This window comes from Oculina patagonica, chromosome 4, assembly GCF_052425735.1.
Source record: "Oculina patagonica isolate OP01 chromosome 4, crgOcupat, whole genome shotgun sequence".
In the NCBI taxonomy this organism is placed as follows: Eukaryota; Metazoa; Cnidaria; class Anthozoa; order Scleractinia; family Oculinidae; genus Oculina; species Oculina patagonica.
This window is the reverse complement of record NC_135761.1, coordinates 50,920,312-50,941,457: the sequence shown is the minus strand read 5'-3', so window position 1 is coordinate 50,941,457 and position 21,146 is coordinate 50,920,312. Positions and strand designations below refer to the sequence as shown.

At 38.3% G+C, this 21,146-nt stretch overlaps 3 protein-coding genes across 4 annotated transcripts; 2 read left to right on the top strand and 1 right to left on the bottom strand.

The window, feature by feature from the left end:
* Window positions 1-1,927: 1,927 nt before the first annotated feature.
* Window positions 1,928-10,583, top strand: LOC144650490 (uncharacterized). Of its 2 annotated transcripts, none has more exons than XM_078510171.1 (3): window positions 1,928-2,075; window positions 3,960-4,019; window positions 6,811-10,583. In XM_078510171.1, the coding sequence occupies exon 3, from the start codon at window positions 6,875-6,877 to the stop codon at window positions 9,542-9,544; it is 2,670 nt and encodes an 889-aa protein (XP_078366297.1). In that variant the 5' UTR covers window positions 1,928-2,075; window positions 3,960-4,019; window positions 6,811-6,874; the 3' UTR covers window positions 9,545-10,583. The 2 variants fall into 2 exon arrangements, with proteins under 2 accessions (XP_078366297.1, XP_078366298.1); XM_078510172.1 differs by lacking the exon at window positions 1,928-2,075 and adding an exon at window positions 3,191-3,875.
* A 3,890-nt stretch (window positions 10,584-14,473) lies between these two features.
* LOC144648816 (uncharacterized) lies at window positions 14,474-16,362 on the top strand. Its single transcript, XM_078508272.1, has 2 exons — window positions 14,474-14,915; window positions 15,954-16,362. The coding sequence occupies exons 1-2, from the start codon at window positions 14,630-14,632 to the stop codon at window positions 16,334-16,336; spliced, it is 669 nt and encodes a 222-aa protein (XP_078364398.1). The 5' UTR covers window positions 14,474-14,629; the 3' UTR covers window positions 16,337-16,362.
* A 942-nt stretch (window positions 16,363-17,304) lies between these two features.
* Window positions 17,305-21,037, bottom strand: LOC144650504 (uncharacterized). The gene is made up of 4 exons (XM_078510195.1): window positions 20,892-21,037; window positions 19,364-19,744; window positions 18,511-18,633; window positions 17,305-18,121 (listed from the first exon to the last, which is right to left on the bottom strand). Exons 2-4 carry the CDS (start codon window positions 19,698-19,700, stop codon window positions 17,340-17,342), a joined length of 1,242 nt encoding a protein of 413 aa, XP_078366321.1. The 5' UTR covers window positions 19,701-19,744; window positions 20,892-21,037; the 3' UTR covers window positions 17,305-17,339.
* Window positions 21,038-21,146: the final 109 nt, after the last annotated feature.

The following is a 21,146-nucleotide window of genomic DNA, read 5'->3' as shown; positions in this document are numbered from 1 at the left end:
AAATAAATGAACGGTGAAAGATGTAATGGCGATTAATATTTGGGGAAGATTGAAGAAGGGTATAATATACAAACTTTTCAGTTTAGTCATGAAAGCGGTTTCAACACGCACAGCTATTCGTTATGTTGCAATTACTGATGCATGTGAAAGTTCACTTAATAAATTCCTTTTATGATATTTTTATCTTTTATGTCTTTATTAAGTAAAATCTTTGTCAGATGATCGAAGATGAGTATCAAGAAAATGAAATCAAAACGCGATTGTTTTAGCATGAAACTAAGCCAGAAATATACAATGGGCCACTAGGAACAAAACGGACAGTATAAAAAACAAAAATTCAGTAACAAGTCCATACTTTTTGTTGAGGTGTATTTGGAAAACTATTTGAAAGCAACGGCAAAAGACGAATACCTACCAATTGTCATGTTACTAACATGTTAGGTAGAGTTGCTTCCATAAAACTGGAATAAAAATTGTATGTAGAAAAACAAAATTACCGTTGTAAAAGTTGTGAAATTGAATATCTTTGTAAAGTAGGAATTTTGGTTTCACTCTACATGCAGGGTCCGAGAAAACACTGTAGGTTTGGATAACGTGTTAAAATGCTTTCAACAATTTTGCCTTCAATATATTATTTATTGCAATTGGGTCCTATATGCAAGTTGGTCTTAGCTTTCTAAAAGCACTGCTAGTTGTCAGTGACGTCATTCAAAATAGCTTTGCTATAAAACAACGAGTTAATTCCAATTTTTGGGTGACTAAAAAATAAGGTCCAGTCAATAAATATCGAACATACTAAAAAATAACTTTATGGATATGAGTAAAAAAAATAATAAAAAATACCCCAATGAGTGGAGAAGAATTAAAATGTAAACAATGTGCAACAAAAATGACACATGGATTTCGCATGGTTTGAATACGCAGTTCCAAACCATGCGAAATCCATGTGTCATGTTTGTTGCCCCTGTTCTCATTTTATTTCTCCTCAAATTAGAATGGCCAAGAAACAAGAGTGTTTATGATTTTGCTTATTATTCGAAATTTGCAAAATTGGAGAATTCCCAGGAGATCTCGAACTTAACTGAGAAAGGCTTATTTCGTGCGCAGTTTTTGTTAACTGTACTGCAGTTACTTTAAATACAAAATCGAATGAATATCTGTCAGCGATTTAGACGTACTGACTTCAATCAAGTTAAGTTTGACGTACACACGTGTTAGTGATAGATTTCAAATCTAACTCGGAACTTAATTCTAAATTCTGCGTTGTTTTTCTATATTGCCGAATATGAAGTAACAAACTAATACTGAACTAGGAATAATGATACAGAGGCTTCGAAATGTAAATTAAAAAAAAAAAGCTGTAGAAAATCATTCTGCCTTGTGTTCTCGGGTTTCAGTTATAACTACATAAATGAATTTATTTTAGCTGCTTTTAACCAATTTCAAGCATTAAAATACATTTTAAATCCAGCTTAGTTTAGCTTAGCTCGCACTTTCTTTAGTTTATAATAATATGATACATGAAACAAAATCTTGACTGGTAAAGAGCTCCAGAGAGGTTGTCTTTCTCTCTACATTCCAAACCCAATTCCGAATTTCATTCCCATTTCAAATTCGTTATTATTTTTCAAAGCTAAACGATTCTTTCAAGATTTGCCGTGACTAATACATCTCAGGCCGGATAATAATTCTCAAAGTATCTTGTCGGCACTCTATGATTGTGGAATATTTCGCAGTGGAAAATCAATCCTTTAACACTACTCGGTTAACCCTTATTTCTCATCGGAAAACCGACGATTACCGGATAAAGCCGAATGCTGTCTTTCGGCACGCGCGCGTGATTACTCGCGATTTATAATTCGTGATCTGTTATTTCACGTAAAATGAATAATTATAAGTTCAGCATAATAATCTTAAGCCACCTGTCGCCGCAGTGCCTCGAGCTGCATTAATTAAGAAATTTGTGGTTTTAACTCGCTTGTGTGCTACAGCATCAAAGCTCTCGTGACTACATTAACACACTAAGTCTAAAATGCGCCGAGTAAGGATGAAATCACAAAGCCTGTACTCTAAAGGTGAGAGCAATACTTAATTGCAGACAAAAACCAATATTTTCTCTCCATATTTTTTAGCTATTTATTTGTAGCTTGCGATAATGGTTTTCTTCCTAACTTTAATTTTTAAAAGCTTGCGAATTGAGTGTGTTTTCATTTTATTTTACGGAGGATAATTCAGAAGCAACATTGCCTTTTCGAGATTCTTGTCGCTAAAGACATTCAACACGAAAAAATAATTTGCATTCTGTGAGTAAAGAACTAGGATCTCTTATAAAAACGTGATGCTGATAAGAATCAAGGCGCCGTTAAAAACAGTGAATGAATTCAATTATTTTAATCCTCGTAGGTTTTTTCCTTTTGCCTAGAATGACGAGTTATTTCAAACGTCAGTTCATTGTTTGAAAAGGTTGACATAAATGTCTTTCTAAATTACTCCAATGAATTCTGCAAATAATTTTCTTTGCTGAACAGGAAGACATTTTTCAAATGGAGCTAGGAAATGTCAATTTTCAATTTTCAGTTTGACATGCAATGAAAAATCTATTAGATAATTCAATTTAGAACTTTCACTTCTGTTCGCTGTGTTGATTGGTTCTTCAGGTGAGAAACAAACAGCGAAGCCAAAAGGAGGTCGGCCGATAATACACTGTAGATGCAATTTATTAAAGAAATGAAATTTGTCGCGGACGTTAACGCTTATATTCTGGATTGCAAAAGTTTCATTGAAACCATTTGACGTTTGTGTTACGAAAATTCTAGATCTGGTTTACCATACGCTTTTTTGAGAAAGAACGAGAAATAGAATGTACAAATGTGGAAGACAATGGACATAGCTGTTGCCAAACGTATGAATTAGTACGTTGCATTGAATTTCTAAATAAAAATGCTAAAAAATCGGTTAGTTAGTGCAGAGAGACAAAAGAGGGAATGCAATATCAAAAGCATTGATGATAAACAGTAAAAATACAAGCGAATATGTATTTTTTCTTTTCTTTTCATTACGACTCTTTCTCTCTGTCATCCGTTAACATTTTCTTCAAACAAATAACCCGCTATTGTAGCTGTCGTCTTGATAAATGTTATGGCACAAAACAATTTCCAGAACAAATGCTGCAAAATATGTTTAAGGGGGAACTAAAAAATTATTTATTTTATATTATATTTCAGTCTATCTGGTTTATTATGAAGACAATTATGTATTTAACTTTAGAAAAAAATCGTGGCGGCTTTTCAACGCGCCCGCAAAATAAATGAACGTCTACCGTTGGGTTCAAGATGGCATCGCACATATAATTCCGAAGTGAATTGGAAAGAGAATTAATAAATAAACGTGTATATTCTTTTGATTAACAAATTATTGTAATATGCAATTAGTCGGCGAGAAATGATGCATAGACTTGAAGATAGAGTTCAAATTCCAATTACTTACTAACGAGAACGCATTTTTCCCCGTTTGTAATACGATCATGTGAAATTTGCGTGCGACAAGAATGGGAAAAAAAGAGATTGTAATAAACACTCTTGTGTTTTAGAATGTCTACGCAAGCGCTTTGCCCACCCGATGCTATGCGCCCGAAAACATAAATTATGTATACCTCACAAAGTCAGTGGAAGTTGTTAATATTCATACAAAGCTAAAAATCACCAGAATCAAGCTCCACCAAAACGGCTTAATTTAGACAGAGAAAGCGATGATGAATAGAAACTAGAGCCTTGGAGAGCACGAAAGTGTCACTTCTAACGTTGTAAGGGCCACGTTGGAGCATTTCAATGGCCTTTCACCTGCCGTACACAAAGAGATCTCGTTACTTTATGGCGGTTAGTGGGCTATCCGCGTTTTCCCGCTGCGTCAAACTTTTTGTTTATATTTTTGGTAATTTTGCATTTTGTGTGCTTTCGCAGGAACCTGGATGTACGACTAGCTCTTCAGGCGATACGGTGGTTGTTTGACTTGGTTCAAAGGTACGGGAACGTTTTATGTAAATCTCGTTTCTTCAAGAACATCAAATGGGTATCAACTATCGCTAGTTTCTACTTGGCGAGCCCTTCAGTTCTGTGTTTTGAAAGGGTTTGGTTTCATGTTATTTCATCTCCCTTGTAGATATGGCGGTGTTGATGCTTCCATGCGTAATATAAGTTACGTGTTAACTCATAGATATGAGATAACTTTACATTTAACGAGTTATTTCATGGTATTTTCTACTTGAACTGTTGAAAAAGAATAGACAAGTACAGTTTATTCTTAAAAAATGTCATCGGAATTTAATGAAAACAGAAAAAATCGGAAATACGACTTAAAATCATCCCTCAAAATAATCACCTTGAAGATAAAATATCCGTTTTAAAAGTCGTTCGCTTTAATTCAAAGGTCTGGAAATTAAAATTGCCAAGTCTAAATTGTTATCATTAAGGCAACATATCTAAATTTGCAAGTTGCCAAAATTACGATCCGCCATCATTAGTCGAAGTGGTAAAATGAATTTAGATCGCCTGCAAGGTATTTTGTGTAAATAAAGCGAGGACCTGCCATTTTGATTTATTACTGTTTGCATAAATTATTTCACTTGAATTTATGTTGACTCAAAATATTAATGTCGCGTTTACTTGGAAATACGGGTAATATGTGACTTTAGTATTTCGGTATCAAGGGAACAACTTCATATCGCGCAATCAAATACGAAAACTTGGTGTTACATTCGGGTCGGGTTTTAAAGCTTTGCAAATATTTGTTATTATAAATTTGTGCGTTTTTATGTCGTTTCTAAGGGTTTCACGGCTACACAGTGTTAATAGCTTAAGGTTAATGCTTAGTGTAAAGAAAAAATTGCCAAGGTTATACTAGAGGTGTTTAAAACAAAATGTTTAAAACCTTTTCGCTAGAAATACTAAATAGTCGGCTTTCCAATTCGGTCAGAAATCCCAACCGATCAGGATGTATTTATATTAACGCGATATATTCCATGTCTTCGTTTTCAATGATTAACGCAAACCAAGTCGTAAACGTTCTTTCGAAGACCTATTGACTCTTCATTATAATACAAATGTCACCGAAAAACTCATTATGTCTTATTACAATCAGTCCACGAATACCTCGTTTCTAATTAGTTTTCCTTTACTAAATATTTCAGAAGCAGTTGCACTGGCAAGTTATCATAAGTTTGAAGCCATCCGTCCACTCTGTCCAACCAATCCCCTCTGTATTTTTCGATCTAGTTTTATGTTTTTGTTTCTTAATTATTCACCTTCTTGAACTGTAACTATTATACTGTCTGAAACAAAAATATGTGTTTCTTCTGTCCGAAAAACAAATATAAACCGTGCCGGATGTCAGCTTTTGTAAATTGTCATCGTTATAGAGTCGGCAAACCTAGCCAGAGAGGAAATTAAAACTACCTTGAGTCCTTTATTATTATAAGAAACCGGTAGGACAATTACTGTATGCATGTAAGTGGTGTTTAAACTGTGCAAACACACGATAGCAACAGAATATATACAAAGTTATATTTTTATTTTGAGAAATAGAATAACAATTCTAATCAGCACTGCTAAAGTTTTGACTTATTTACAAGATCTCGCTGATATGAATGGTTTTTTTCCTTTTTATTGTAAAGTTCATTTAAAAAACTGGTTTTGACGAAGCGCGTTTGCAGTCTGCCATTTTGAACTGTTTGCCATGGAGGCTGGGCGGGTGTTTTTAATTCGTTTAACTGAATATGATGGCCTTTTTAGCAAACCCTTTGATGTTTGCGGATGTCGTGTTCTTCATATTAATATTTTGGTCCTGGGCGTACGAGTTTTGCAAAACAGTTTGATTTGATCAAGATAAGTTCATTTTTATGTAAAACAGACACTCTATAACAAAACAAGGGTCATTTCGTTAGTTAGAATGTTTTTCTGTCGCTCTCAAAACAAACCTGGATGACAATCAATCGGAAACAAATACCAAAAGGAAATGTAATAATTTTTCTTCTTTCAAGTGTAAACATTACAATCAATTGATGCCTTTGTGGGGTGCATTTTTAAGAGAAGAAAACAATAATATAACTCAAATTCGCAAAGTATTTTCCCCTTTTGATCCTGATATATTACCACTGAGATCAGAAATGTTTTCGAAGACAGATATAACATACTTGGCACATGTTGACTGTTTTTTTGTATTCAACAGTTGCCTGGCCTTGCTAAAAAGTACTGTGCTTTTCATGAAAGTGCAAACGTCGGGCCAAAATTTTCACGTTGGACAATGTTACCTGGAAGATAATCACTTAAAACCTATTGATCGCGGTTTGTTTGCAACCTGGAGCTGATGAATAAATGCCCTTTCTTTGTTTCTCAAAGGCTATTTTGTTGATCACGGAGTGCCCCTTCACAGTTCTAGTATAATTTATACGAAAACGTAAAGGACTTCTCGTAATACTGCTCCTTTAAAAGGAACCTCGACTGTAAAACAGTTCTGGTCCAAATAATAAGTTTACCACAGTCTAAAATCGTTTTGGTTGTTTAAAGTCGCGGATTCGTTTTTTCGTTAGAATACTGGGCCTTTGATTTGTCAATTTTTGTGCTTTTAAATTTCCCGCGCGCCGCCATTTTGAATTTTATAACGTCACTGCGTTGCCGCTATTATTAGAAAGAATAGGTTCTTTTGTGTGAAACAATTGGGCAACGCACTGACGTCATAAATTCCAAAATGGCGCCGAGCGGGAAATTTAAAAGCGACAGTTTGATTTACCTAACGTTTTTTTTTTTTTCTTCAAAGGTACAACTGCGAAGAATTCAAAAACAAGTCCAAGGAACCAGGTAGCATGCGATGTCACTGAAGAATGGTGACAGGCTGTCATGATGGAGGAGTAGTCCAAGCAAACAAAAGAACCTTGTCAAAACTGTGGAATGCATGCAAATATGGCGACGTAAAAACAGTCGAACGACTTGCAGTCAAAAAGGTCGGTGCTAACGCAAAAGCTCATGGCATGGCTCTCATTCACATAGCTGCGCGATATGGAAACCCGGATACTGTCAGGTATCTTCTCTCCTTGGGTGCAAACGCTCATTCTGTGGACGAGGAAGGTTGGACGGCTCTACACTGGGCTAGTGCGGGTGGACATGTGACTGTGATGCAAGTTCTACTAGTGCATGACATTGACCCCAATGTGAAAACCAGAACAGGAGCCACACCGCTGCACTTAGCTGCTTCCAATGGCCACGAGAAAGCCGTGAACCTCCTCCTGACTTTCGGTTGTAACGGAAATGCTCTGGACGGCAATGGCAGGAACTCAATGTTTCTGGCAAGCAGAGGTGGTCATGTTCCCGTTATAGAAGTTCTTTTGAAGCACGGCATTAAATCCAACGTGCCTCTCAAAAACGGTCCTACTCCAGTACACACCGCAGCAAGAAATGGACATTCGAAAGCTGTCGACTTTCTCATATCCTGTGGAGCAGATATCGATGTCGTTGACAAGGATGGGTGGAACGCGTTACATTCTGCGTGTCAAAACGGTCATGTCGAAGTGGTGGAAACGCTTCTTAAAAACGGAATGGAGGCAGACACCAGAATCCACGGAGGCTGCACTCCTTTAATGATTGCAAGTTGCCATGGGCATCCAGACGTGACGGAATTTTTGATCTCTAAAGGGGCCGATCCAAACTCTTCTGATAAGTGTGGGTGGACGGCTTTGCATTTTGCCAGCCTTGGAGGACACATACCTGTCATTCGGGCGCTGCTTAAAGCAGGGGTGGATGTCAACGTTCGTACAACCCACGGGACAATTCCCATTCATATAGCGGCTCGTTACGGCCAACGTGAAGTAGTGAAGTATCTCATGAGAAAGAATGCTGATCTAACGGCCACTGATAAAGACAACTGGACGGTGCTTCACTACGCCTCTCAGGGCGGCCGCCTTTCTTTCCATGTTATGGAATCAATGTTAAATCAGGGCTTAGATATAAACGCCAAATCATTGCTAGGAATTACTCCTTTGCATATTGCAGCTCGGCATGGTCACCCAGATTACGTGGAATTTCTTCTGTCTCAAAATTCGGACCTCTTGTGTCAGGACAATCAAGGATGGACTGCCTTGCACCATGCCTGTAAAGGCGGTGAACAGTCAGTTGTTGAGAAACTGTTTAACAAGGGGATTGACCCGAATGTTGGAACGTGTTCTGGGTTGACTCCCATCGGTGTTGCAGCACTACGTGGAAATCTGGAATGTATCAAGTATCTACTTTCGAAGGGAGGTGATCTAAATGTTGTAGATAACGAAGGTATGACCGTGCTTCATTTTGCTAGTCAAGGAGGACAAGCGGACTTGATCGAAACATTACTGAATTATGGAATGCAACCAAATGTTCAAGCAGACAAGGGTCTAGTACCCATTCATTCTGCAGCGTTCAACGGCCACGCAAGTGCTCTTAACTTACTTGTTTCTAAAGGAGCAGATCTCAAGGCCGTGGATGACCAAGGCTGGAACGTGTTACACTTTGCCTGTCAAAATGGACACACTATCGCCATAGAAACAATACTTGAGCTCGGCTTAGATCCCAATGACAAAACTACAAACGGGCGAACTCCTCTCAGTATCGCCACGATACACGATCATCCAGACGTCGTTAGGCTACTGTTGTCCAAAGGAGCCGATGAGCATGTTGCTGATGATGAAGGGTGGAATGCATTACACATCGCGACTCATCATGGTCACGTGACCATTCTAGAGCTGCTCTTAGAGCTCGGTGTAGACGTCGACTGTCGAACAAACGACAATTTAACTCCGTTACTTCTAGCTGCCAAAGACGGACAAACCGAAGTCATAGCTCCTCTGTTGTCTCACGGAGCCAATCTCGACGCAACTGATAACGAAGGGTGGAAGGCAATACATTTAGCGAGCCTCGAGGGTCACGTGAAAGTTGTAGAGACCTTGCTAGAGAACGGAGTAGATCCAAATCAGAAGACGCAAAAAGGCGTCACCGCCATGCATTGTGCTGGAATGAAAGGACACAATGACATTATCAACTGTCTCGTGGAACAAGGCGGCAACATCTACGAGATTGACAGTGAAGGGTGGAATACTCTTCACTACGCCTGCAGGGGTGGCCATGAAAATGTAATCGAACGACTGAAAAAGCTTGGCATGCAGTTAAACTGCCAAGCGGGAGACGGTTCAGTTCCCCTACACATCGCCTCCCGCTACAGTCACCCAGAGTTAGTCAACTTCTTGCTGACACACGGAGCTGACACTCATGCTGTGGACAAGAATGGATGGAACGCCCTGCATCATTCAGCCAAAGATGGAACAGTGGCAGTCGCTGATGCTCTCCTCAAACAAGGAGTGGAGATGATCGTGAAGCGAACCCATGATGGTGATACTGCTATGGGAATTGCCGAAAAAGAAGGCAACAAAGATGTCCAACAGTTTCTAAATGGTTTCGTTTCTAATCACTTGGGCATTTCCTCAAGCGACGAGGATAGAAAACACGAAAAATACTGCATCATCCTGTGAATTATTGTCCACTATAAAACTGGAATTGGTAAAGAAAATTGGCCACGATGACTTGGTTTTAACAAAACTTCAAAATGTCATTCAAAGGCCCAGACCATGAAAAACTATTTTGACACTCAGAAGTTTACTTTAACATTGGTAGGGGAACACTGATTACTCGATGTTTTATTGTTGCTGCTGTTGTTTGTATGAAGATTGATGAAAGGGAGTATGTCGGTTACGACATAATTCAGTTTCCAAATTAATGGTTTGAAATCATGCACTGTTAAACTCAATGTGGACAAGTCGAAGGCCGTAAACTTCGTGACTGAGGTTAATGAGTAGAAATATATAAAATTATTTTAATTTAATAGATTAGGTCGCTTAGATTACCATTGCAAATTGCACTTTGAAAGGAGTTCTAGTTGTAGCCGTCTTGGTAAAACCAAATAGCACTGTTAAGTGTACAAAAAGTGTTATATTCTAAAAAAAGCTAGAAGTTTTTTTTTAATGTATTTGCTAGCTCGTGGGTCTTGGCCTGCCGAGCGGCATTATTTTGATATATTCAAACCTTAACTTTCTAACAAAAATTATAAGAAATCACTTTGCAATTGATTATCTCGTTTACCTTATACGTCCTTGTATTTGACAGCTATTATTATTGTTTCTTTAATCTTCCTAAAAGGAATTGAAAAGCTTTAATTGTATGTGGAGAGTAATGTAAGCTCAAAAGAACATTTTTTGTATTGATTATACCTCGTTCCCTTTGCATCATTTTTACTACAATAAGCAAATATATGAGACTAAGTGCAGAAACGGGCAGCGTCATTTGAGTAGAAGGGTTACGTTTGACCACTGCAAATCAGTTCTGAGGTTCAATAACGCAACCATTAATTCCTTAGTCGTATTCATGTTAATCCTGTGAACGGCCAACGTTAGCGAACTTGTTAATTGGCGGTTTGTTTCGCAGTGCAGAGGTAGACTCGAATGGCTTTAATAGCTGTATATGCATTAATAACACATGCACAAATGAAATAAAGAAAAGGCTGTTTGCAGTCGTTCCTCCATTTCCTTTATTACACCAATCGGTTAAGATCCCCGCCCTCGTTATGAATTAAAACTTCAAACGTGAAGAAAAGTAGCATTTAAAACAAAAACGACCGTTTAATTTCAAACGTTGGGCATATCGATCCAACGACAAATTTCAGACACCCTCTGTTCATGTTGTTTGACTCGCCCTTCAGACAAGTCGTTTCAGTTATTAAAAGCATGCAAAAAAGGCAATAGCCTAAACCTATTACAGCTTTACAGCATAACGTAATCAACATATAGTAGATGTTATACTCCAAAAATGACAGACGGTCTCTTCAGTTTATTGTGCCTTCAATAGCGGAATTTTTGCGATTGGAGTTGACAATTTATTTTGGCTATGGACAGGATTTTCAATGATAGAGTTTTCAAAAACTATTAAGAACAGGGAAAGAAGTATTTGTGAAGCTCCGCTTTAAGGCTTGGCTAAATCTATATATTAATTTTTATAGACTATAGACTTTGACTTGACTGTCAAAATTGATGACTTACATACTGTCATAAGACATCCAGCGTTTATGTTTACGTCGCTCGTCCCCAAGGCCGCGCTCCTTTACTTTGTTTCCAGGGTTTCTTTCTATCCCCGATGAGAGGCGAGAGAGACCCTTGTAACGAAGTTGCGTAAGAACCGAGGATCGTCTCTTATGTTGAGAAGAACTTGGAGTTGGACTTGCATCTCACCCAGGAAAAGCGATAATACACCTAGCTGCTACATGCTACAGAGTCCAAGATTTTAAAGCTCCGGTTGAGTGTAACAGTTTGGTTGGAGTGTGAATTACTTTAATTTCAGTAGTGAAGTAGATCTCGCAAGCTTGTAATTCTACTGGTCCTCTTATGTAGCAGTTGGTATTGTTTTGGGGCTAGGGGCACCGTTCCTGTTGTTTGCTGTATCGTTCTTAAAAAGGGTATTGAGCCATTTCTGTGAGACATTGCGGAAGCTGCTACCTCTTTACCGAGATTCTGAGCGCTTTCCTTTTGTATGGAAAAAACCAGTTGTTTTGGTGGGAATTTAAATCAGTGGAACGGGCCTTTCCCTGGAAATTGTTCGGGAAAAAAAGGAACACCAATAGAGGTATTCCTCTTTTTCCGTTTTCCCGGTATGACCGGAAATTTACTGTTTCATTTGCTACAACTAGCCATTCGTTCGCAGAGCAAGGTCAACAACTTAACCTAAGAACACTAAAATTTACCTGTTGAATCGATTCAAATTTATCCAAAATTCCTGTCGAGTGTAGATAGAGGTCTTTTCTTCTCTTAGAGCGAGGGTTTTTTCTTTTGAACTTTTTTCAAGGTTTCATTAAGAAGGACGATAATGTGGAAAAGTTTCACCTTCGAGCGCCATGTTTTTTTCGGACCCAGGCACTTCGCAGTTCTATCAAAACGGAAATTTTTAAAAGGAACAGCTTCTTTCCGTCCCGTTTACGTGATGGGAAGATTTTGACCGTTCCATTTGTCGAAAAATTCTCACCAAAAACTCCATGCAAATGGAAAGCGCCTTCTGTCTTCAAGAGGAGCCATGTCACTTCTAGAACGAATGGATTTGGAGCGGTTAACGAAAGAAAACCCCTTCCGCGCGCTTACACTCCACTATTAAGAAATTCAAGATTGGATGGCGTATTCAAACATGCCTAGCGCGTGCTTATGTTTAAACGAACTCAATACTCTGATGAAGGTGGACAGAGGACACCGAAAATTTAGTGTTTAACAAAGCCTAGATCGGATGAATCATTCTAGTGAAATTAAGTCTACCGATCGCCACAGACAAAGTGTATAATGAAACACGTATATATTTATATAAACTTCATCGTATTTAAGTGACCATAAATGCAAATTAATATCAATAAAGCCAACATTCCTAACAGATGCCTGATAGAACTTTTCCCTGGTTTTGAAGGCTCAAATTTATTATCCAGTGCAATTTATTACCCAAAGCAATTTTGTATTCTTCCGAGTGATGTTTGTTTTCTCAAAACCTGCCAAAAAGTGTAGTAAAAGTGAAAACAGTTGGCATGGTAGTTTGTATGCAAATATTCCTCGAAAATGTATAGCAACTAACTGATTGTTGTAAGCTGTTAAGAAATTAATAAAAAAAAAAAAAAAGGGGGGGAAAAAAAAAAAAAATTTTTAAAAAAAAAAAAAAAAAAAAAAAAAAAAAAAAAAAAACCAAAAAAAAAAAAAAAAAAAAAAAAAAAAAACATAATTGACCTTATAATCTTGTAGTCGTAGCAGGCTCACAGCCAGAACTTTCTTCCATGGCAGAAATATATCACTTTCATATTATAATTACATATTGGGAAATTAAAAATGCATAAAAATGTCTACCGCGTTCCCATCTTCTTATGGGCTTCCATTTCTCTAGAAATATTGTCGTTCATAAAGGCTAAAGTTTCTCGTTTCCTTCTTATAATACTGAGTTTTGGAAAGAGATGATTTTATATGGTAAGCTCGGTAGAGATATACCTTGTTGCGCTGTAAATGCTTCTGCCAGCTGAGTCGGAGCGGAAAGCAAAAAAAAAAATGGCAACACATTAATAAAAAGGTTTTCAATTTCCTGGCCAGGAGCAAATTTTACAACTGAACTGGCACGAAGCTGCCGGAAATTATAAGGACCTGCCATGATTTGCATTTTCTCAAAAATATTCATAGTCGTCCAGTATTTGCATTTCCTTTTCGCGTATCCTTTTAAGTTCTTCTTAAAACGTCATGCCACCTGTTAATTCCGTCGAATACTTGGCGAAAAAATTGAAGCGTCGGACGCTAAGAGCTCTGATTATAATTGATACCCGTCGTCACAGGGTAGTTTTATTTTTCACTGTGTTGCGAGAAGAGATCTTGGAAAGCAGAGTTAAGCAGTTAATCAAGTAAGGGACTTAAAAGAAATATATATAGTTGCGAGTTAAGACCTTTTATGTACAATATCCAGCGTCCGTTGAGGAACTAAACGGCGTCCGGCTGTACGGCCCTCTGTAGAACCATTCCATTCACGCGCTTTGCAAAGATAAAACGCACAAAGCTTGCTAAGCTTCTATCAATTTAAACTAGCATTCACTTATATATAGTAAACGTATAGCGTTTTGAGCTAAAACAAACAATATTTAACAGGAGCACCTTTTGTCGGTTGTCCATTCTTCTGTCTGTTATTTTATTTGCAATGTTATTTTACCTGCTTTCTTGTTTGTTTGTATGTGACAGCACGACCCAAAACCACACAAGAATGCTACAAATGCTTTCCACCTCGGTTATTTGTTTGCTTTCCATTCGTAATACGTGCGTGTATAAGGCAAGCATTAGTTGCCAGAGAGAAATTAAATAAATAGTTTTAAGAAACGTATTCATAGAACCACAGAACACAGAACCAGGATACTTTCAAGACCTCTCAAAGCTAAACCATCCAAGGTATCAGAAATGACAATATTTTTATTTTTATAAGTTTTATATATACTAAAAATAAAATAAGCCCTTATAATTGAGTATGCATAAGACAAAAAAGTACAACCTGACTTCCAGGTACTCTGTGGATAAAATTAAATTATTAAATGATAAATGTCGAAGGCGACATTTATTCCCAACTTATATATAGTTAACCTTTCTTGATTTAAGGTGATAGCTCGCGCTTTTTGTGGCGGCAGTATTGATATTCTCGATCAAGAGAAATTAAAAAAGAACTCACTTCCCAGGGGAGAGAAATTTCATTGTTTGGAAAAACCAAAATGGCCGCCTTGATGTTAGCTCAGGTGAAAACGCAGGAGCCTTTTAAAAGCTGTGATATCTTTAAAATGAGTATTGTCCTAAAGAGAATTTATGGAATAAATTGTATAAATCATGTCACAGATCGAAATCGAAAACTAAAATATATTTTTTTTATTAAGAGAGAGTTTAGATGGCAATATGGTCTGAAGGCACCCCTTCCCTGCTACCAACCCTGCTTTTCGAAATAGCTCGATATTTGTGTCTGTCAAACCGGAAAATTTCCCACGATAATTATAATTTTTCCTGTCATCCAGGTTGCTGGTTATTATGCCTACGAAACATACTATGGAGCCAAATGACGGCGACACAGCAGAACTTTGCATCGAACGCCTTTCAAGAAAGCTCTCTGAGGTGGAAGTTGTGATGGCGACCAGCGAGGGTAAAGCAAACCAGCTGAAGAAAGAAAGAGATGTTGCGAGAAAGGCGAACGAAAGGCTGCGAAAAGAAGTAACTCGGTTAAATAACGAGCTTTTGAAAGTACGGATGAATGCTGCACTGAATGAGATGGAAATTATAGAAGAACTAGACGACAAAGATGGAGCAAATGGAGCAGGTAATTTACTAATTAACCTTCATTTGACGCCAGAATCGATGGAATCCTGGAAATAATTAGTATAATAGTTGGTAAAAAAAAAATAAATGCTGTTGAATTTAGAAATACTAAATGAATTAAGGAAGTTCAGGGGCCAGCCAAAATCTGATTTTTTTTTTTTAAATCAATTACTTCCAAATTACACAGATATGACAGCATCTAAATACTTGTTTATACATCACGCGTGAACCTGTTCAAACTACTCTTGAAATTTTGAAATCCTGAAGTACTAATAAAAAATAATCATTTTGAATGCAGTAACACGACGCATTCAATATGGCGGAATAGTTTGTTAAGGATGGGTCGTCAGCAGTAGTCTGATCCAGAATGTAATCCCATAGTCTGTATCCTTGGTTTTAAGGCTTAGAATTGTGCCACGCCAGATACGAAAAACCACTAAGAAACCACGACTAATGCAGCGCACGATCGCGAGACAACGACAAAAGTATACAAAAAAAGGAGTCAAGAATGGTCCCTCAAAATGTCGCAGTGCTCGCAATGCTCGCAAAATTTTAGTGGGTGCTCGGTTGCTCGTGCTCGCATATTTTTACAAGTGCTCGCATGCTCGGTTTTTAGTGGAGGTAGGTTTTTGAAAAGTGCTCGTTGCTCGCAAGGCTAATTTTTGTCAATGCTCGTGCTCGCAAAGAAAAACGCGGTGCTCGCATGCTCGCAAATGCTCGCAAAGACCATTTGATACCCCTAAAAAAACATACAATATTAAATTAGAAATCGTATCAAAAAGGAAAAACTTTTAGAATAAAAGGGAAAAAGGCTGCGAACACCACTTTAAAACTGGCTGACATATAACGACAAGACGAGGAAACAGTAATGGTTTGTGACATTGGAAGCATGCACCGTGAATGTAAGCTGGGAGGCAAGTCTGATTTGTCAAAGGATATAAGCCGCTAAACTCTATGTATACGATTAGGCTGTAAATTTAGATATTTGCACAGCCTCGGCTGAACCTAACCAAACTATTTTCTTTAAACCAAAAAAAAGGTTACATCGATGGTGCCTTCTTGACGAGCCAAAATAGGCGTCGTAGCCTACCGGTTACTGCAAGGTGGAGACAAACAGGACGAAGGGGCTCCCTTGACCAACCCGCTGATCTGAGAAAATTGTTGGACAAGCGAAGCAACGAGCTGCTGCAGCAACGGCAACAGTACAGAATCTTTGAAAACAAGTTTCACTGCGAAGCAAAAAGGTGCAGTAAACTGGAACAAGATACAAAACGCTTGAAGCAGCTCGTGCAGGATTTGTTAGGAATCCATGATGGGCGCTACCATCGTTCTTCAGGTGTCTTGTCGTGCAGTAAAAACAGAGCAGTATTTTTGCTTGTATTTATTGCTGTTACGCTATTTGCCGCATTTGTCTTGCAATGAACGATTATCAGTTACTGAACGAACTGAAAAAAACTTTTTATACTGAAGCACAAAGGCAAATTTGAAACAATTGTGCAAATTAAAATTGACCCCTCTCCAAGCGTCGAGTCTCTCTGACGTGTTTAGTTGTTTGCTTTTCTATAGTATCACATGCAAGTATTGCTCGGTATTTTAAATTTGAATGGACGCACGTGAGTTTCAGCCAAGAATAAAAGTACATTACTATCGTGCAAAAAAAGAAATAGCCCCACGTGAACCTACTGCTCAGTAGCTCTTATTTGAACGGTCACATGGTAGGTATTCACCTACAAACGCAAAAATTAGGAGCACCTTGTAGAGCATATAATTAACAATACTAATGCTGCATAGCTCAATAGCCTTCCAGGTTTGCTGTAAAAATGAAAGAAAGAAAGAAAACCTTATACCGCAACAAAAAAATTTATTGAAGCAAAATTAGCGTAAAAAAGTTATATGATTAAAAATAAATAGTTTCCATGCTTAAGTAAATCCTGATTATATTTATATTATCATTGATATAATTTATAATGCAATACTCGCCTTAGGTTTTCGATGAAAAATTTTAAAAATATAAAAGAATATATATGATTATTTAAAAACTTGTGATATGCAAAGAACAAAATTACTAGGTGCCCTGGATTTGCAGTTATAATTACATTTTGAAGGAGCAAACAAATCTGAGTAAATATAAGGCAGAGATCGTAGTTTGAATGTTATTACTTTAGAACTTTCAGTTGACTTTTACAAGCAAGCCGAGAACGTTTCAAAGTGATCATGATATGCCATGATCAACACCAACAAGAAAATAATACTTTTGATGAAAGAAGCATTTTTTCTTTTTTATTATTATTGTTTCTTGCATATTTTCAGTGAAATTCAACTTTGAATTTTATTGTTAAAATGAAATGTAACTATGTCTGTATTGATGAATAAACTGTGCACAACCAGCAGCAACAACAACGACCTTTATTTATCATATTTACTCCTAAGGTTGGAAATATCGAGGTGGTACTATTGGAAACAAACTAAACAATGAACATAGATGGATTAACATTGGAGAGGACTCTTCTACTGAACTAGATGTCTGCCTTAAACACCCAGACAGCAAAATAAAATGAAAAATAACTCCAGTCACTAAAAAGGAAAGCAAAAATATAACAACAAACCGAAAACAACTGCAAAATATTCCTGAAACGCGGGATTTTTTACCCTCAGGCCCTTTCGCTTTTGATTTATCCTCATCGTTAGAGGTTATAGGTTTTTCACTTGCCACATTGTTCGGCAAAACTCCCTGCGCCTGCACGAATTCAGCGCTGCCGTTATGGAAGTCATGCGCGTGAGCGTCTGCCAAGTTCTCGACTCTTCTCTCGAGGTTATTCTCGGCGATTTCAAGTAACCGCTGACCCTCAGTCAATCGACCAATATCGTGGTGAATTCTCTCGAACTGGATGAGCCTGCGATCCATCGTAGCTTTCAATCTTTCGACTTCCTCACTCAAGCTTTCGGAAAACGCCGCGACTGTGTGAATGTGTCTGGCCATTTTGTCTAGTGGATTGTTCTTATCACGAAACGTGTCGCATTTTGTATTTAACCTGTTCATCAAATCTTTGTTTCGCTCAATTTGTCTGACAATTTCGGCTTCTTTATCTGTCAACAGTTCTTGTAGCGCATACACTTGATTCTCCAATCTGGAATTATCTTCTTCTAGCTCGTATTTTAGCCGCTGAAGCTCCACCCACTTATTTTCAATCTGTAGAAATCCCAGTCCTGTGAGGAAAACATTCACAGGATTAAAAAAGACAGACCAACAGCCGGGCAGTCTTTCTAAAGCAGCATAGATCGTATAACGAGGACCGAAAAAGTGTGAAAATGGCCTCCTAAAAACTAAGCACGACGTGAGAGGAAAAGTAGCAGTCTCTTTCTTTCCCTCCCCTCCCTTGCAGCTATTTTCGCGTTGCTAGTTTTCGCACTCGCCCTCTGCCTCTTGCCTGACAACTGGCTGTGATAGACCATTTCATCTGTGATCAGGCGAATTAAAAAGAACATTAGAGCTCAGAAAAGACTATCCTTATTGCAGGCTAGATAAAATCGAAATAAAAACCATGCAGTCTACATGCATTCCACCGTCAAACCTGTCTACCCCCAAAAGTCATCACCTTCGTTTGCCCAGGCTCCCGTCCACCATACAAACAGAGCCGCTTTGTTGACCAGTCCACGTACTAGTTTCCTCGGTAATGCAAGTAAAAAGCTCACTACAGACTCGTCTTCTTCTAGTGGACCTGTATCATAACACGAAAAAATGATGACAACAGGTAAGTATCTAGTAAAGATGAAGTGTTTAACATGACTCGAGCATGGGACAAAGAAAAATTCTGAGTCCCCGACGGGAATCGAACCCATGGCCTCCCAGATACCGGTTAGGCGCTCTAACGAACTGAGCTACGAGAGACTCGTTGTGAGCTGGGCCATTTTTTTTCTAGGTTGATAAGTGACAAGCGTCCTGCATACTGCTAGGATCAACAATGTCGAATTCATCAAGTTTGTAGTATTATATAACTAGGTAAGTATCTAGTTCTATGCATGTATTGCGGGCCTATGAAGCAAAGAAATCAATTATTGATCTGTGGCTAAAAATCGAGTCTATGGAAAGGCAAGTCCCAACTCTGCGCATTGTTTCTGGTGGGTCCCAAAGAAAATGCTGCAAAATTACAGCCAAATTAAAAATAGAAAATAAAACAATTGAAGAAGAGGGTTTTACAGAGAAGAAGACATCTCTGCCAACAAATTAAAACGCGGAGCGTGTCCATGTCTCGTATTTGCGTTTCTCTCGATCAGCAAATCTTCCTCAAAGAGCGGTTTTCACTCAATTGTCGAAAGTAATCGGCTCATTTGCTTTGGTTTTGCATTACTATGCTTTGCGTTGTGTTTAAAAAATTCGCCCCCTTTCTCAACCAATCAGAAGCTGAACCAAAACCAATCGTGACGTTTTTTCAACACCATGTGCCATACCTGTATCATAGTTTCTGTTTCTTTCACGTTCTTGCACTTCAGAAGGAGAACTTGTTTTCCCCCTGTATACCTCCCTGCGCAGTTCTTCGACTTCACGCTTCAATAGCCTATTAAGAGCGACGGCCTCGTCCCTCTCCTCCCTCAGGTAATTACACGTGACTCTTTGCTCGTCCAGGGAACGCTTCAACGAATACCACTTTTTCTTTAAAGACTCAAAGTCGTTTTCACTGCTGCTTTCAAAATTATTATCAGCTATTCCTGGGCTTGACTCGTCATTTTTGTTAACTATTGTTGTACAGTCATCGCTGTCTTCACTCAAAAAAGTAATTTCCTCCATAGCTTTCTGTTTCGGATCAACTATAATTTCTCCAAAGAAGTTCCCTACCAAACAAGCAAAACAAACCCAGCTATAAACTCGGTGACGTCTTAATTGCTTCATTTATTAGCGTGATGTCATAAACTGGTGCGATGCTTATGTATTCTGAAATACATGTCATAAGAACGATTTTCAAATAAGTGTTGAAAGTAAATTGAACTGGCCTCTGGTTTAGACTTGCTCCAAGTCTCTCGTTTCATCCGCAGGACACCGCTGAATACGGACATGGAAGGAGCGAGTGAATTAAGTGCGTTTCGCGTGCCGTGCGGTTCTCAGTACTTGATATTACTTTTTCAAGCGATCTATGCAAATAACTCTACCCGGACCCAAAGACAAAACGAGCGACTTGAAACAAGTCTAGCTATGGCCTTGCTTTTGTGCACCCTGTGATTGGTTTCAAAATCTCGCGCCATCTATTCAACCAATCATATGCAAAAACCAAGACCGGTTGCAACTTTGTAAAATGCGATTTCCTGCGGTAGGTGCTGGCTATTTATATGTGCATTTGCTTTGAAATCTCACTGGCTCTTCAGGTTTTGTTTACGTTTGTTTTGATTGGCTATTGAACAAGAGACTTCATCCTTGTGGCTATTGAGAAGTTGAAGATCGCGCGAAGTTTCAATGTTACGAGGCAATCTTCTTTGCAACATGTATCGCAGCAAACTTTGCACTGCCAGTTTCCAAACAAAAATCATGCGTTAACAGCCCATTTTTGCAACCTGCAATACAACAATAATAGAACTATCCTCTACTTTTCGCAACATTACGAAACAAGATGCTGTGTGTGAGTTGTCTTAATTTAGTTGCTCCGTTTTGAAATGTTGGCGACTGATTTCAGTCGCACCTTGCAGCGCAATTTTCTCCCTTCGCTCGCGGGAGATTTCAAGTTTTGCAAAAAAGTTGTGAGCATGTGACACTCCTGCAACCTGCAATAACGCTTTCAGTTTCCATCTTTGCGTTGTAAATTGCACGAGAATTTCCTCCTCACTTGAATATTGCCTTTAAACGTAACGTACATTGAATTACTAAGTATTGCCACTGCCACAACCAGCGAGAAACTCGGACGTAAGGTTGTGAAAACAAAGTCAAGAGAAAACGAAAACAAAGAGTTCTCCGTTATGTTTGCAAATAAAATAATAATTTATATCTTACCTTTTTTCGTTATTGAACAATTTTTCCATTCCTCAGAGATACTGGCGTCTGCAGGAGAAGTAAAAATAGCTCCTGGCCTCTGTTGTTCATTTTATAGTTTTTGTTTGTTTTCTTATCAGTTTTGACGTCTTTAATGTTGATTGTGACGGTTATAAACGGTTTACTGATGATGTCACTGCTGTAAGAGCGCGCGCTACCGCTCTCCGCGCGCGTGTGAGCTTTGTGCTGTCACGCGCGTTGTGTGACTCTCTCCAA

Coding starts and splice junctions, on each gene's coding strand:
- LOC144650490 (XM_078510171.1), top strand. CDS start 6,875: ATGGTGACAGGCTGTCATGATGGAGGAGTAGTCCAAGCAAACAAAAGA.
- LOC144650504 (XM_078510195.1), bottom strand. CDS start 19,700: ATGGAGGAAATTACTTTTTTGAGTGAAGACAGCGATGACTGTACAACA. Junction 18,634..19,363: donor AAACAGAAACTATGATACAG/GTATGGCACATG, acceptor GTTATGATACAG/GTCCACTAGAAGAAGACGAG. Junction 18,122..18,510: donor GGGAGCCTGGGCAAACGAAG/GTGATGACTTTT, acceptor TTTTCCTCACAG/GACTGGGATTTCTACAGATT.
- LOC144648816 (XM_078508272.1), top strand. CDS start 14,630: ATGCCTACGAAACATACTATGGAGCCAAATGACGGCGACACAGCAGAA. Junction 14,916..15,953: donor AGATGGAGCAAATGGAGCAG/GTAATTTACTAA, acceptor ACCAAAAAAAAG/GTTACATCGATGGTGCCTTC.